This window comes from Rhamphochromis longiceps, linkage group LG15, assembly GCF_057381845.1.
Source record: "Rhamphochromis longiceps isolate RC_006_pf linkage group LG15, R_longiceps_female_GT1.1, whole genome shotgun sequence".
NCBI lineage: Eukaryota > Metazoa > Chordata > Actinopteri > Cichliformes > Cichlidae > Rhamphochromis > Rhamphochromis longiceps.
In genome coordinates this window covers 9,389,164-9,404,970 of record NC_140571.1, presented here as the reverse complement: position 1 = coordinate 9,404,970, position 15,807 = coordinate 9,389,164, and the positions used below count along the sequence as shown (strand labels likewise).

General features: G+C 40.0%; 1 protein-coding gene across 1 annotated transcript; it reads right to left on the bottom strand.

The window, feature by feature from the left end:
* Positions 1–586: 586 nt before the first annotated feature.
* On the bottom strand, positions 587–15,541 carry chrna2b (cholinergic receptor, nicotinic, alpha 2b (neuronal)). The gene is made up of 6 exons (XM_085381206.1): positions 14,878–15,541; positions 9,796–9,947; positions 8,544–8,588; positions 8,238–8,347; positions 5,904–7,071; positions 587–2,598 (listed from the first exon to the last, which is right to left on the bottom strand). Exons 1-6 carry the CDS (start codon positions 14,942–14,944, stop codon positions 2,473–2,475), a joined length of 1,668 nt encoding a protein of 555 aa, XP_085237332.1. The 5' UTR covers positions 14,945–15,541; the 3' UTR covers positions 587–2,472.
* Positions 15,542–15,807: the final 266 nt, after the last annotated feature.

Genomic DNA, 15,807 nt, shown 5'->3' with positions numbered 1-15,807 from the left:
CATATGAAACTGGTGGGGTTCGGTACCTCCAACAAGGTTAAGAACCACTGCGCTAGACGGTTAAACTTGGACACAGTTGAGTGTTTCAGCAAGACTGGTTGTGGAATAGGTAATGCAGGCTAACACTGAGCTTCTGGAATAGCTTTCCCAAAGCCCCAACCTCATCAACTGAAAATTTGTGGATTATGCTTAGAAGCCGCGTCTATGCAAGGAAACCAACCAATTCAAATGGCTTCTGTCGGTTCTGCAAGGAAGAGTGTTCAAGTATTCAGTCACAATTACGCCAGAAACTTGTTGATGGCTATCAAAAGTGTCTGAGGTGCAACTCTCTAAGGGACATTTCACCAATTATTAGTGGAAGTGCATATATATTTAAACCTGTATGTATATTTTTGACTGTGGATTAGAGAAAACATGAAATAAATTCAAAGATCTGCACCCAATTCTTGTTTTTTAAAGTCATGAAAGATGTATGCTGTATAACCCCCCCACCCATCCCGGAAGAAGAACAATTAAAAAAAAAAAATCATTAGAAGCCAGCATTACCTTGAAATTCATGCCCATGATGACTGTATGTAAACTTCTAAATACCACTGTATAATTATCTACATAATGAGGTCATCTTAAAGCACAAGGAGATAGGAACATTTACATATATTTCAAGTCTTTACTGATGATCATTAAGTGTAGTTTCAGAGTCAGTTCTTTTATAAAAGAATACAAAAAATACTGTATAAGAAATTGTTTTTTTTTTTTCAAAGGTCAGTAAACAGCGTGCAGACAAATTTTCAAATTTGTTTCATGGGTTTTTATTGTATAGTACGCTCAATCAAAAATACTACAATTGTTGCAGCATCGCCAGAAGGAAAAAACCTGTGCTGATGCATTTTTTGTCTAAACCAAATCACCCCAACGTGTATCCAACATAGTCTATAATAATGGGTGTTCATCCCACCATACACAAAGAGAACAGTGTCATCAACAACTTTTAATCTGATAAAAAGCAACCCAGATGGCATTGTTTACATATTTAATTCTCCCTATTTTTTTTAAACGTTCACTGGTTTACCAGTATCATGGCACCTTGAACGGATTGTGATAAATTTACATGCATTTGTTGGCTCCAGTGGATGATAATAAATCTTGCAACGCAGACTAAGTTCTTCATTTTTCAGTTCATGACTGGAAACCTTAAAAAGTAGCAAATGAATTCAAAACTTCATGAAGCAGTTTTGAGCATCACTACTGACCAATGGTGGCAAATTAAATGGAAAATGATTATATTTAGTCATTTGTCCAAGATCCCCTTTGGAGCAGCCAGTCCAGTTACCCCTGCTAAAATCAGACTAGGGATGCACTGAGGAGTATATCACATTTGAATGCCCATTTCTTGAAGGATTATTCACCACCATCCAGAATATGTGGTGAAAGAAAACTTTGCTTAGAATCAAAGAGAACAGATTCATGACAAATATTGTTAAAATACAACTCAAATGTAGAATAGGCTCTAGTACTTAGTTTACAGGTGACAGCCTTCAGTGGCGTTAAGGTCAGGAAGGTGAATTTGTACATGTGGTTTAGCAGTCCACACTCTTGTATTGCTAATGTTTGCTGATGCATTTTCTGGACATATCAATGGTCAGACAAAAAGACAGACAGATAACCATGAAGTAAAGAGCATGAAAATAAGACGAATTTAAAACAAGCTTGTTTTCTTAATGTTTTAATCTCCATCCTTGAGCCTTTTACAACAAGCTAACATTGGGATGATAAACTGAGTTTGATTCAGAGTTTGACTTCTGCTAAGACAGTAAGATGACAAACAGCTTTCACTGATCCCCCTGCTATCAGTGAATGCAATGTTATTAAGTTGTTGAGTTTTAAGCTGCAATCCCTGAAACTATAGGAAAGAAAAATATGATCACTGTGACACCCTACTAAGACAGCCGTTGGCACTATATATTTAACTAGCATGTTATGCTAACATGCTAAAAAGTGATTAACATTTGCACATTAAAATACCAACATTAGCACAGTTTTCAACAGCCATGTTAACTTTAGTGAATGTTAACATGCAAATGTTTGCATTCAGGTCAAAAACAACCTGAGAAATGTTACAGATGATGCTGAAGGAGTAAACCTGAGGCTGACAAAGTGCATCTGAGATGAAACTTGAGCCAAGACTTTATAGCTAACAGTAGGTTACTGAGTCTGATCTTCCCTTAAAAATGTAGATTGTAGTTGATTTTTATCCAACTGGGAATAAGAATCTGAAAATAGCAGAGTTGTCTCCACTATTCATAAGTTATATTTGGTGACGTGTAAAGAGCACAACGGCCTTTTGAGGACACCTGGGTTGCACCGAGTTACACAAAGTTGAGTCAGATTACCCGACTTGAAGAAGAGTTCAGCCACACTTTAAAGTATCTTTCAAGAGGAGGTGACTGTGAATTCAACCCTTTCCCAGAAGCCTTAAATCATGCCGGCTAGCCACGGTGGCAAGAACAGACCAATTGTCCCAAGCAGGCAGACAATAATGAACATCCACAGGAAGATACGGTCAATCACCATAGCAACATACTTCCAGTCCTCTTTCACCTGTGCAGAAAGAAGTAACAGAGAAGGTGGGGAGAACAAGAACAGAAATAATATCATGAATTTAAATAATAATTCACATCATGGGTGGTATTGTTTGCTATGAAAAATATGGTTCATAAGAAAAACTACTCATCACACAAGCTATGTCATATATTCATGCACATTTCTGCACACTTTTGCTGACCTGTTCCTTCTATTTTCTTCAGTCAATGCGATTTGCTACAACCTGTCTGTAACCAATCAAACTTTTAAACAGTTCTTTCTTAGCTGCTCCCAACAGTAATTTCAGTGTGATGTTAGGCATATAATGGGATTTAGCTCCATGCATTACTGCTCCATGTATCTGCCCTTGAAGTTTAATATCTGTCTCCAGAAAAGCTCTCTTCAGTCACTCAGCTGCCAAAGCCAGTTTTTATACCTCTTCAGTAACTTCCTATATATGACAATAAAAAGAAAAGTTGTATTTTTTTTTATTTAAAAGTTACTTTTCTAGGGCAGAATGGTGCCTCACAGCAAGAAGATCCTGAGTTTGAAATAATAATTTCCCCTAGGGATCAATAAAGTATTCTGATTCTGATTGAGGCTGAGGGCCTTCTGTGTGGAGTTTGCATGCTCTGCTGTGTTTGTGTGGGTTCTCTCCAGGTACTCCAGTTGCCTCCCACAGTCCAAAGATATGCAGTAAGTGGGATTATGTTCACTCTATTATTCAAATTTGCCCAGAAGTGCGATCTTATCCCTGTGTCAGATGGTGACATATCCGAGGTGTGCCCCGCCTCTTGCACTATACTAGCTGGGATAGGTTTGAAGGATAAGAAAAAGTATGCTAAATTTCTTATGCTTGCTATTTTGTCCATGAATACTCTGCAGGCTTTCTGCCCTCCTGTCTGGTTTTTCAAATGCAGTAAGAGGCGCAATATTGATAAAAATCTGAATAATATTTTTTAACAACCAAAGGGAAGATGTTCAAGTTGTTTTGGCAGGACAAAGTCTTACTGAGAGACTACGGACTGAGACACTAAAAGACTGAGTTATCAAACTTCAGTATATACTGCTTATTTTGGTTCTTATTGTCAGGTGTCATGGTAAACTGAGAGCTTAAGAATTTTTTTTTTTTTTTTTACATGTTCTGGGTATCAGTATACAGTTAGGTCGGACGACACAAATGCAGCTTTGCTTTTGCAAACCATCTCAGTGGATTTTAAATCAAAGAATCAAGATGAGATCAAGGTGCACACTTTTTTTTTTTTTACTTGAATATTGTATATTGTATATTGCATAGCTTTTTTTTGTTATACGTAAAATTGTATTGTATTTATTTAAATTTTTACTTTTTAATTATTTTATTTTATTTGCATTTTTCTAATCACTAGGGTTTGAGAGTAACGCAATTTCTATTCTGTGTATGTCCTGTACATGTGGCAGAATTGACAAATAAAGTTGACTTGACTTGACTTGACTTAACTTATGGGGTTTTACAAAAGTATTGCCCTAACCTTTTAGGAATTATCTACATTTTTATTCACAGTACCCCAGTTGCAGTGGCTCAAAAATAAATGGACAAACTCATAATTAAAAATATAAAGATTATTTTCATTCTTGGATGATTCTCATCTGGAGACTCTCTGTTAGGCCTCTACTGAATCTTGTGAAAAACCTGAAGTTAAAACTGAGATTTTATTTTCAAAATAAGTTGTGTTTCTCTTTTAATACAAAGAAGCGGCTCGTTGCTGCAACATTCTTGCCTGTGCTGGATTATGGTGATATTCTATATATGAATGCTTCTGCTCAATGTCTTCGAATGGTTGATTCTGTGTATCATGCTTCTCTGAGGTTCATCACTAACCGTAAATTTCTGACTCACCACTGTGAGTTAAACTCTCAGGTAGGATGGCCTGCTTTGGTAAGTCGGAGGAACTCTCATTTATACAGTTTTATATATAAGGCGATACTTGGGTTGCTGCCTTCTTATATATGTTCCCTGCTTCTAATGAAACATGCTGGTCGGTATTCTCTTCGTCCGCATGGCTACTTGTTGCTTTCTGTTCCATTTGCCCGAACTGAACTTTGTAAAAGAGCTTTTGTCCATTTAGCACCCTCGGCTTGGAACAAACTGCAGAAGGAATGGAAAATGACTGAATTCATTTCATTAAGTGCTTTTAAATCTAAACTACGAATCCTTGAGGCCAAGTCCATAACATGCAACTGTTTCAATTAGACTGATTGTCATTTTAACTGACTTTTTTATTTTTATTTGAATTTTATTGAATTTTATTTTCTTTTATTTGTATTCTTTCACTTATTGTTGCATGTGTGTTGTTGCTGCCTGTGTTTGAGTAATTTCTGTAACTGTGAGACATCTGCTGCTGCCTATCTTGGCCAGGTCTCCCTTGAAAGAGAGGTTTTTAATCTCAATGGGATCTTCCTGGTTAAATAAAGGTTAATAAATAAAATAAATACTGCAGCCACCTTCAGTAGCTGCTTGTTTGTGAGTCATTCAGTTTTATCTTCAGCTACAGGCTCTACTGCAGTGACTCCAAAAGTGTAGGATGGGTCCCCCTGTGGGCTGTGAAGGTATTGCAGGCCTTAGTATTAAAAGAAATTGCGTTTGAAATAGAACTATGTACAGTTACGTATTTATATAAATGCATTTATTTATGTAAAAAGTGAACTTCTGTACAGAGCAAATGGAAACATCTGTATCAAACCAATTTAACAAACATGCAAAGGACTATCGCTGATATTAAGAGCTGGGTCTCCAGTTATGGCCCGGAAACTAAGCAGCATTGTTCAGTGAAAGAATCCTGAAGGATGGCCATAAAGTCCATAAGGTCACGGGTGCACTCTAAATCCTGGTTTGCCATTTTTCAACATTCACAGGATTGTGAATTGTTGCATGTACCATCGACAGGCCATGCCCTAACACTGCTCACTAACCACCCTGCTTACTAAACTCAGTTCCATGCAACTTCTTTCTCTTTCCTAAAATGAAATTCAAGATGGAGCCTATTTTTTACACACGAACAATATTCAGCACTCACTGAACAGCAGGCGGTCAGGACAAAATTTCCAGGGTGCATTTCAAACAAGTGTATGGCAGCCAAATTTAACTCACGTATGATTTTTAATTTATATAGAATAGTAGGAATTGTGATTGCGCCTTGCACAGGTATTATCTAATCAACATGCCCAGAGTATGATTTTGTATCAAAACTGAGATAAATGTAAATTGGAATACCATCAGTAATACAAATGACCAAAATGCCATTCTGCTTTTATATTAGATGCATTATTTCCTTGATACTCACACTGAAGTCAGCATCCTCAGCCCTCAGGTGGTCTGCAATGTAGTGCACCCCTTCTAATGCACGCATGACACTTGGTGAAAGCAGGAAAGCTGACTGTGACACTTTATTGTCAACTTTAGCCGGCCGAGGAGTGGAATTACCTCTGGTTCCAGTTAAGTGCCTGTTCCCCCCTGCCACCACCTCTTGTCGGCTCTGGCTGTTCTGTGGGGTTTTTTGTTGTGGTGGAGGAGTTGACCCTGGAGGTCTGGGAGAAGGAGGACGGAAGGAGAAATAGGATGTCAGTGTTCCCAGCTCCAAGTCCTCATAACAGCTTCTCTCGGGGTCTTCCAATGTGGTCCCATCTCTTAACCAGTTAGCTGAGGTGCTAATACAGTTGCCCGATTTATACCCGGCTATTCGGAGCTGGCGCCGCTCTGCCACCGCTTCCTGTTGAAGGAGCAGCAGCCTGCGACGGCGGCCATCCGGTGCGGGCCGTCTCATGAACAACCAACGTGGAATCAAGTCCAGGAACACAGAGTGAACCCAGTGGGGCATCTTGTGAGTGCTGGGAGAGCGGTGGTGGACGTTGAGGACAAAGACAGTGATAACGATGGACAGGGTGACAAAAATCATGGTGAAGAGGAGATACTCGCCGATGAGAGGGATAACGAGGGATGTGGACGGTATGATCTCTGTGATGAGTAGCAGGAAGACAGTGAGGGATAACAACACGGAGATACACAGGGTGATCTTCTCACCGCAGTCTGACGGTAGATAGAAAACCAAAACCGTGAGGCATGAGATAAGCAGACAGGGGATGATGAGGTTGATTGTGTAAAATAAGGGAAGACGTCGGATGATGAAGAAGTAGGTGATGTCTGGGTAAATCTCATGGCAGCAGTCATATTTCTTTGTATTATACGTTCCCACGGCATTGATGATGGCCCATTCGCCGCTCTCCCAGTAGTTGCTGAGATCCACAGTATTTTCAATCTGCTCCAAGTCAATTTTGGCTTTGTCGTAAGTCCAGGAGCCAAATTTCATTTTACAGTTTTGTTGATCGAAGGGGAAGAAGGTGACATCAATGCTGCAAGAGCTCTTGTAAATAGCAGGAGGCACCCAGCGAATTTTGCCCGTGTAGAATAGGTGAGCTTTTGTCATGTGGGTCACAGCAAATTCGCCATCAGCACTGTAGAAGGAGAAGTTTGTCATATAAGTCATGGAAACACACAAAAGACCTCATCTTAGAGTGAAGGCTACATCAGATAAGAAATCATAACCTTCACTGTGATCAGTTCTATTCCCCTTCTTCTTTCCTGAGATTTTATTTCCTTTTTTTTTTTTCATTTTGGAAACTATGTAGTGAAAAACTGTCTGCAATCTCCCCTCCATTCACCACTTTAATGGCAACACTAGCTTCAGCAGAAGACGTAATCATACGTCCTTATCATTTAATCAGTCTCACCTCTTTTAATTTCACATACGGACTGTGATTACACGAGCGCGCTGGAGCAGAAACCTATCATCAGCGTGCTCGGTTTAATCTCCAGGAGGTGAATTTAGGTGACGGGAGAGGTTTCTCAAAAGTGGTTTTTGCAATCAGTTTCCCACTGGAGCGATAGACATGTAAAGGCTGCCTTCAGTTCGATGAAACGAAATGCACTCCACCAATTTTTACTAACAGACGTGCAAAATTTAAAATGGAGTATCTTTTTCATTTTGCTAAATGAAACAGATAATAAAGAGCTGTGTTTACATCAGCGTGTAAACTATACCGCACATATCTCAGAAGGTACAAATAAAACCAGCCACCCAATCAGGACTGGAAGAAACATGAGAAAGCGGAGCAAACCATTGTTTTCACAGACCACTAGATGGTGCCATCTTCTTACACATACTGTTAAGGCAACAGGCGTGAGTTTGGACTCCTTTGTCATGCTACAATAAGAGCATAGCTGTTAGACAGCCCTAAATCTGCCATTACAATCCTCTGAAGCATTTTGGCAAACCTTGAAGTGTTCAGCAGCGTCTCAGTACGGTAGAGAGAAATAACTGTGATTGGTTATGTAGTTCAGAACTGAATAGACTCAGAATCAATTGTTTGACAGTATATTAATCCGAATAAAAGATTAATGAGTTTAGTGAGTTTGCTAAAAAAAAAAATGCAACAAATATCAGAGTAAAGCTGTTTAACTGAATGTCAGATATTCGTTTCTTGAACAATTATAGTTATTTTACTCTCATACGCTCATTTGCACAACTGAGCTTTACTGTAGGCCTGAGTGTTTAATAAAGAGTTAATTAGATAATCAAGAAAAGAAATGCAGTAACCATTACATTTTATCTCAGACTCACTTGTTATAGAGGACGATATCTGGTACCCATATGAGCTCTGACGGCACTCTTATGGATGTCACGTTGTCATAGTCAGACGGTCTCCAGCGAAGCTTGTAGTCATTCCACTCCTGCGAGACACAAACAACACGAATCAGTCTGGAGGGCCGTGGCCCCATTTGTATTCATCATATGAGTCATTCACTTCAACAATGCAAATGCTGTTTTGCATTCCTAACATTTCATGTCAGCATATCCCCTCCTGAATATAAAAAAAATAAAATAAAATCTAAATAATAAATCAACACTGACACTAGATTTCCTAACCTGTTTAAGCCACACGTTGGTTGTCATCATTTGGTTCTTTTCATCCTGAAAGACAGACAGATAGAGAGCGAGAATGATGGAAATATTGTTAAAGTTGTCAACCGGGGGTTCAGACCAGAGAAATATGTCTGTGTTTCTTGGTGTTTTGTCAAAGGAAAACTCAAATATAACTTTCTGCTACTTTAATGACTTTATGGAAATCATATACACAGCTTCCTTCATAGCTGTGGGATGTAGTGTACCCATGAACAGGCCTATACTGACCTTGAAACCAAAGTTTGAGTATATGCTGTACAGGCATCACTGTATTTAGTCAATGCACAGAAATATCATAACCCTATCATCACCGATCATGAGGGTTTTGGTGATGAAGACATCTGAACATTGTTGTTGTTGTTCCTTGAGTATTTAAAAGTAGGATGGGAGGGAGAGCCTTCAGTTTTCAGGCCCCTCTTCTGTGGAACCAGCTTCCAGTTTGGATTTGAGAGACAGACACTATCTCTACTTTTAAGATAAGGCTTCAAACTTTCCTTTTTGCTAAAGCATATTTGGGGCTGAATCAGTTGAGCCTGAATCCTCCCTTAGTTATGCTGCAATAGGCGTAGGCTGCTGGGGGATTCCCATGATGCATTGAGTGTTACTTCTTCAGTCACCTTTCTCAATCACTGTGTTAATAGACCCCTCTGCATACTTGTTATTAATCTCTAACTCTCTCTTCCACAGCATGTCTTTGGCCGCCCCTCCCTGAGCCTGGTTCTGCTGGAGGTTTCTTCCTGTTAAAAGGGAGTTTTTCCTTCCCACTGTCGCCAAAGCGCTTGCTCATAGGGGTCACATGATTGTTGGGTTTTTCTCTGTATGTATTATTGTAGGGTCTACCTTACAATATAAAGCGCCTTGAGGCAACTGTTGTTGCGATTTGGTGCTGTATAAATCTAATTGAATGGAATGGACTCGAACAATCATTTATTTTTTCTGAATGACACTAGAGCAGGGGTAGGCAACTCCAGGCCTCGAGTGCCGGTGTCCTGCTGGTTTTAGATGTGTCCTTGATCCAACACAGCTGATTTAAAGGGCCACCTCCTCAACATGTCTTGAAGTTCTCCAGAGGCCTGGTAATGAACTAATCATTTGATTCAGATGTGTTTAATCAGGGTGAGATCCAAAACCTGCAGGACACTGGCACTTGAGCCCTGGATCATCATCATATGTCACATCACCAGCTCTTTGTGGCAAACGCAAGGCAAACACTCACCACATCAATAAGCTGGGCTATGGAGAGTCCAAACTTGACAATGACGACGTCGGAGATGTTTGGCACAGGTCTCGACCACTTGTTGTACCCAGCGAACAGGGTCTTGAAAAGGTCATCTTCAGCATGTGAGTGGGTCTTCTCGTCACAGAGGGCTGTGGATACATTACTGGTGTAGTTAGCCATTTATAGAAGACAAATGCAATAAGTGAAGTGGGTAATTTAGGAATTTGTAATATTTCTATTCTCTTGTTCGTTAATAAATTTATTCATCTCTCTTGGATCTGCATCATAGAGTTTGTTAACATTTAAATAAGCTAACATGGGGCTGTTAAAACTACAGGTGTATGTGATAAAGACCTCGCCTGTATCTTGACACTAAATGCATTTGCACTTTTTTAATGCATTAATATTATTGGTGAATATTTAATGGTATGGCATTCTAAGACTGAAACGGGATGAAAGAAGCGGAAGCTGAATGGTATATGTTGGGATCACATCCATGTTCTGTCATCTGTGTCTCTCCTAATCTTCACTTAACAAATACTAGTAAATCTGGCTGGCATCTGGGTTGCTTTTGGGAGCAAGAGAGAACTGTGAACATGTCGTGCTTCATCACAGAAGCCTACTCTAAACATCTAAGACTTTTCTTTGTAAAGTCTTATCGACTTTTCACATCTTAGCAAATCTTTTGATCTCTTGATCTCGGCTCCCCTTGAGGGCTGCCTGCTAGAATCTCTCAAGCTGAGAAGGTGGAGACAAAGGAAGCGTCTCTCCTCCCCTCGACAGTAATACCATTTCAGCTATACAATCTCTAAAGTCTTATTATTATGTATGTAAGGCCTCGCAGTGAGAGGCGGCTTGATTAAATTGATTCTGAATATGCACTCTAGTCAGATTTGTGTACAAGCTGGGACTGAGTCACCGTATTGTTTCTGCAGAATGAAAAGCATGGAAATAGACAGGAATCCCGTCCCTTGGGGATTACTGCTTCCACCTTCATCAGTGTAGTCAGAGTCAATTACACACATCATTACTCGCTACTGTTAAGTGGAGGTGAGCTAATTTCTCACCAGTGAAGGGTGTTTATTGTTGAGCTGTCTGTCACTCTGTGTTACGTCTGATGCATGAAACAATTAACTGATGCTTCTGATTTGGAGTGGAGGCTAACGGTTGGGTATATTTGTCTAATTTTTTTTTCACATACTGATGCTGGGAGATTAGGCATATATATAGATTAGGCATCAAATCCGATTTTTTTTTGTCTGGTTGTTCACTCTACAAATAACATGTGACAGCAAACGCGTTAGTGTGAACAGTTCACGGCCCTCAAAGCGGCCCGCATGCGCAAAAGAAGACATCACACACAACGTGCTCTGTTTACGGAAGTAAAAACAGCGGCTACAGAGCTAGTAGGTGTTGTTGCAGCAGTCTATCAATTTCTGCACAGTCGTAACCAACAGAATTTTGATAAATTAATTAGAGAAAAAATGACACTGAGAAAAAAGAGAGCCCGTGCTTTAACGATGGCCGCCATGCTTTCTCGTTTGTCTTCTCCGGCGCTGATAATTGGCGTCTGTCTTGTGTCAGTGACGTAAAAGGCGGATTTAATGCGACATGACCATTCAAACAGCAGTCGCTTTCTAAAACATCAGATATGTATCGGATTCAGTACCACATGCGAAAGTGACCCAGGTCGGATTTGAAAATATCGGATTTGTGCTGTTCACACTGTCATACCATGATCGGATATGGGTCGCATAGGGTCAAAAAAGTCGGATTTTATGCGCTTTTGCCTGCAGTGTGAACGTAGCCTAAGACTCATATCGACACCAATATTTGGTTATTTTTGAAAAACACAAATTTCTTTATTTTAGAAAGGTAGCAGTGGCTGGAGCCCATCCCAGCTGTCATAGTGCGAGAGGCACGGTACATCCTGGACAGGTCACCAGTCTAATGCAGGGCTAATACAGAGAGACAGACAGACAACCAGTCTCACTTACATTCACACCTATGGGTAATTTAGAATCATCAATCTACACTAATTGCATGTCTTTGGACTGTGCGACAAAACTGGAGAGAACCCGCACAGACACAACCCCTTTAATCAGGGCCAGTTGGTTGATTTGAACTCAGACCCTTTCTGCTTTGAGGCAACCTTGCTAACCACCGCACCACCGTGCAGTTAAAGTTCCCTTATATTTATTATGTGTGGTTGTTTATTTAGTCATTTACGATTCGTGTGACTGCGCTCGGATCAGCTGGTTGTTGTGTTTATGGCATGCCAAACGTGTTGCTAACAGGGAAGTTGTAGAGCGCCCTCTGGTGGACAAAGTATTCAACATCAACACTCACAATATAGTTCGAAGTTGCTTCTCTCACCTCTACTTATTAAAATTAAACTTATCAGCCTGTGTAAATGTCAATACTAATAAATCTGCAAAATCTGCAAATAGCTAATATTTGTCAATAATACTGGCTTTCTGATGCATCTTGCATCTAATTTGTATTGAGTGTGTTTTATATTTGCTATTACTGTACATCTACCTGCCTAGGTACTGGCACAATGCACCTCTTAAACTGTCACTTCAATGTTTGCGATGTAGCTGCACTCATTCGGTCCAAAAATGCCAACTAACGGCTTAAAAATATATTGTTTTGTTCATGCTAAACTACCCACTATAAAGTCTTTACAGAATGGCAGATTATAACTTTTAGATGGTTTTTGTATGGTTCTCATTTAGAATTCAGTAACAAAGAAAATGCGTGTGTGTTCAATAATGTCAAAATATTTAATGATGTGGCATTTTTGTTTACTGATATATTGCCTTATTGATCAATTAATCAAAGCAGAAAAAAATTAATTGTATCAAAATAAAATAAAATAAAAAACTCAATTAAGATGTGATTACATCTACATGTCACTAATACACCAATGTTTCTGGAGCTCTGTTTGTTAGCATAGGTTATAATAGGGTGCACTCAAGTGTGCTACCATCAAGGGACCTTCAAATGAAACCTTGGACCACCTTCATCTGGCAGCAGTCATGATTGCTTAGCCAAGGACACATCACTATCTGTCTATGGGTGAGTTGTGGCTCTGTTGACAGAATTACCATGTATTTACAACCTGTAACTGTAGGACAGGCCACTAGACGATGACCACTTGATGGACTTACATGTTGCACAGAGCTAATCCAAGCAAAGCATGCAAAACTGCTTCAGTGAGATTTATTGCCTGTGCTAACTGAATGGCTTGGTTTGGTTTGGCTTTACCAACAAAAGGCTGCAAAGGATGCAAAATTTGGCAAGGTCCTTCTTCTCGTTGATGCAGTAGTTTGTAGAAAATATACATTAGAGGTGGTAATCAATATGTGAATTCACTTTCAATTTGCCTAAGGTACACCTGGGCTCATGTCTTGTTATCATGAACTAATTTCAATCTGGCAAACAAGCAGGCACTAGAGAATTCCTATCTGCTATCTTGACAGTCGGGGCAGTGCGTATTCATCTGTCCGTGCATCTGGGAAAGACCAGATGTGGCGCTGGAAAAAAGCCTCTTGGGTACCACATATCAAACCTCGTGCCAGGGGAGAGTTGAAATGAGGCGACACCTTCAACATCCGGCACACTGGGCCCAGTATATTTGGACCTTAGCCAAGTCACTTGGCAAGGTGTTTAAAACACTGACCAGTTTGGATCATCGAGTCAGCAGCTTCTCTGGCCAGAGGTGCTTTTCATGAAATTGGGCTGTCAAATAATTACAGTAAAAATTTTACTAAAAGAATGCTGCAGATCTTTTCTTTGTGTGTGTATGAAAAACTGCAGGGTTTAAGTCAGAAAGCTGAAATCTATCTATGTCATACCAATAAGCATATGATTATGTAGTCTACCTACACATTTGATAACTGAAGCATACAGAGACAGAGTATATTTGGTGCTTTGAAACCCTTTTCAACAAGAACTCATTTTATCCTCGATCTCTGTATGGGAATGCTTTTTGTCTGCACATAAGTTGTGACTGCAACTGATAATTTGTGATTGCAAATTCTGACATCCATGTCAAAACTGGACTTCCAGAGTAGCTAACTGGGCTTCAGTGTCAATCTTGAATGAATCAAACCCTGTTTCCACAGAAGTATGCACTAGACCGTAAGAAATTGTAGCTTAAATCATTTCACAACAAAAGCAACAAATTGAGGCACGATCTGGCATCGACTGCTCCAGTCGTCTCTCAGTTTCTTCCTTTAAAGATGTTTCCTTCTCTGGTCCCTTTGTAGCTTTTTTGAAACAAGATTAACTTCCTCTGAAAATGTAGCAGCATGACTATCAGTTGTTGCACCAATTTGTGTGGCTCATTTTTCACACTATTATGTTGTCCGCTGTACTGCTTTTGTACAGAAAGAAGCAAATGCCTTCATTCATCTCTTACATTTCTTCTATTTATCTTTCTAACAACAACTTATTTTCTCATAAGCGAAATAGCTGCTTCTCTGGAGGTGAATGTGTTAAATGAAGAGGTAGTTCCCAATGCATGAAACAGACATCCAGCTAAATGTGAAAATAGGACCGTGAGCCTTTTAAGTAGTCATGTGTGAGACTGCAAATTTCTGATACCAAGCAAATACTGGGTTAATATTGCAGATACTGATACAAATACTTTTAACATAGAAAGGTATTTATTTATAAACTGCCTTTTTTCTCCTTTTTTATAATGCATGTTTGAGGTATATTTTTCCATAAAAAACAGATAAATAATTTATTTAACACAATTCAGTGGGCTACACACTAAACTTAAAGGAAGGAAACAAACTATCGAACGTATCGCGCTAGTATCGATCCAATACCGATACTAGCAATGACATCAATACTATCCCTGTTTGGATCCATCGATCACCTTTAATTTTGAAAAGTGCCGAGCATAACTGAACAGTAAGGTTAGAATATATTTTTCCAGTCTGTGACTTACTTCTTTGCACTTGCTCAGTTGCTCATCTCTCAGAACCTCCATGGTTCAAACACACTTGCTATTATTGCTGTCATTAACATTAGCCCACTAGAAAACATAGTTGTAAAAGTACTTACCGGCCGGACTCAAGAGTAGCGCCCAAATAAAAGCCGTCCCGGCGGAGAACAGGTGGTTGGATCCCATTTCGTCCTCTTGACAGCAAAGAAAACTTCACAAGAAAGCACGGAGCAGCTTCCGTCCACTGTCGAAACGCTATGTGGAAAAGTGTGAGCAACATCTGTCATCTTCGCAGCTGAGAAGCACGTCAGGACCACATCACAGCTACTGTCACGATAACCGCTTTCAAGTCTGTAGGCGGGGAATGACAGTGACAGCGCTCTGACTGACTTACTTTAGATCTCAGCATAGATAAGTCTCCGTCTCTGCTCACTGTCAGCGCTGTTTGGACCGGAGGAGAGCGAGTACCGTGCCATCAGTTTCCGCGCAATGAGCGCTATCCATCACTGGGTGCTGAATCAGGGAGCGGCACTATAACACTGTGTGTCCCAGCTTTGCTGTAATTGCTCATACCAGCTCATAAAAGTAGCTCTATAAATCTGTTTTCAGGAAATCAATTCACGGAAAGTAGTCGGATTTTCTTCTGCGTAGAGAGAATCCAAACAAATGCGCCTGTTACGCAGGGTGCCAAGAATTTGGCGTCCAATGCGTCCAATCCTGTGAGTGTGTTCTGTTTTAAAATTCAAAGTAGTAGTTTTCCATGACTGGCAGCTGGACAGTGTAATAAGTGTAATATGTAAGGTTGCCGAAATAACAGGAGGAGATGCAGGGCACGTCTGAGCATTTGCCTCTTTATTTGGCACCTAAAGCGACTCGCTCTCTCTCCCTCTCTCCGTGTGTGTGTGTGTGTGTGTGTGTGTGTGTGTGTGTGTGTGTGTGTGTGTGTGTGTGTGTGTGTGTGTGTGTGTGTGTGTTTAAGAGACACACATACACAGAACCCGTGTGTTTAAATGCTGACCAGCTATTCAAGAAACCAAGTTAAAAATGCA

What these genes read in the sequence shown, in the direction of transcription:
- chrna2b (XM_085381206.1), bottom strand. Translation starts at nt 14,944, where the DNA reads ATGGGATCCAACCACCTGTTCTCCGCCGGGACGGCTTTTATTTGGGCG. An exon ending in CCAACGTGTGGCTTAAACAG is followed by an intron (nt 8,348 to 8,543) that starts GTTAGGAAATCT and finishes TGTGTCTCGCAG; the next exon opens with GAGTGGAATGACTACAAGCT. An exon ending in GATATCGTCCTCTATAACAA is followed by an intron (nt 7,072 to 8,237) that starts GTGAGTCTGAGA and finishes CTCCTTCTACAG; the next exon opens with TGCTGATGGCGAATTTGCTG.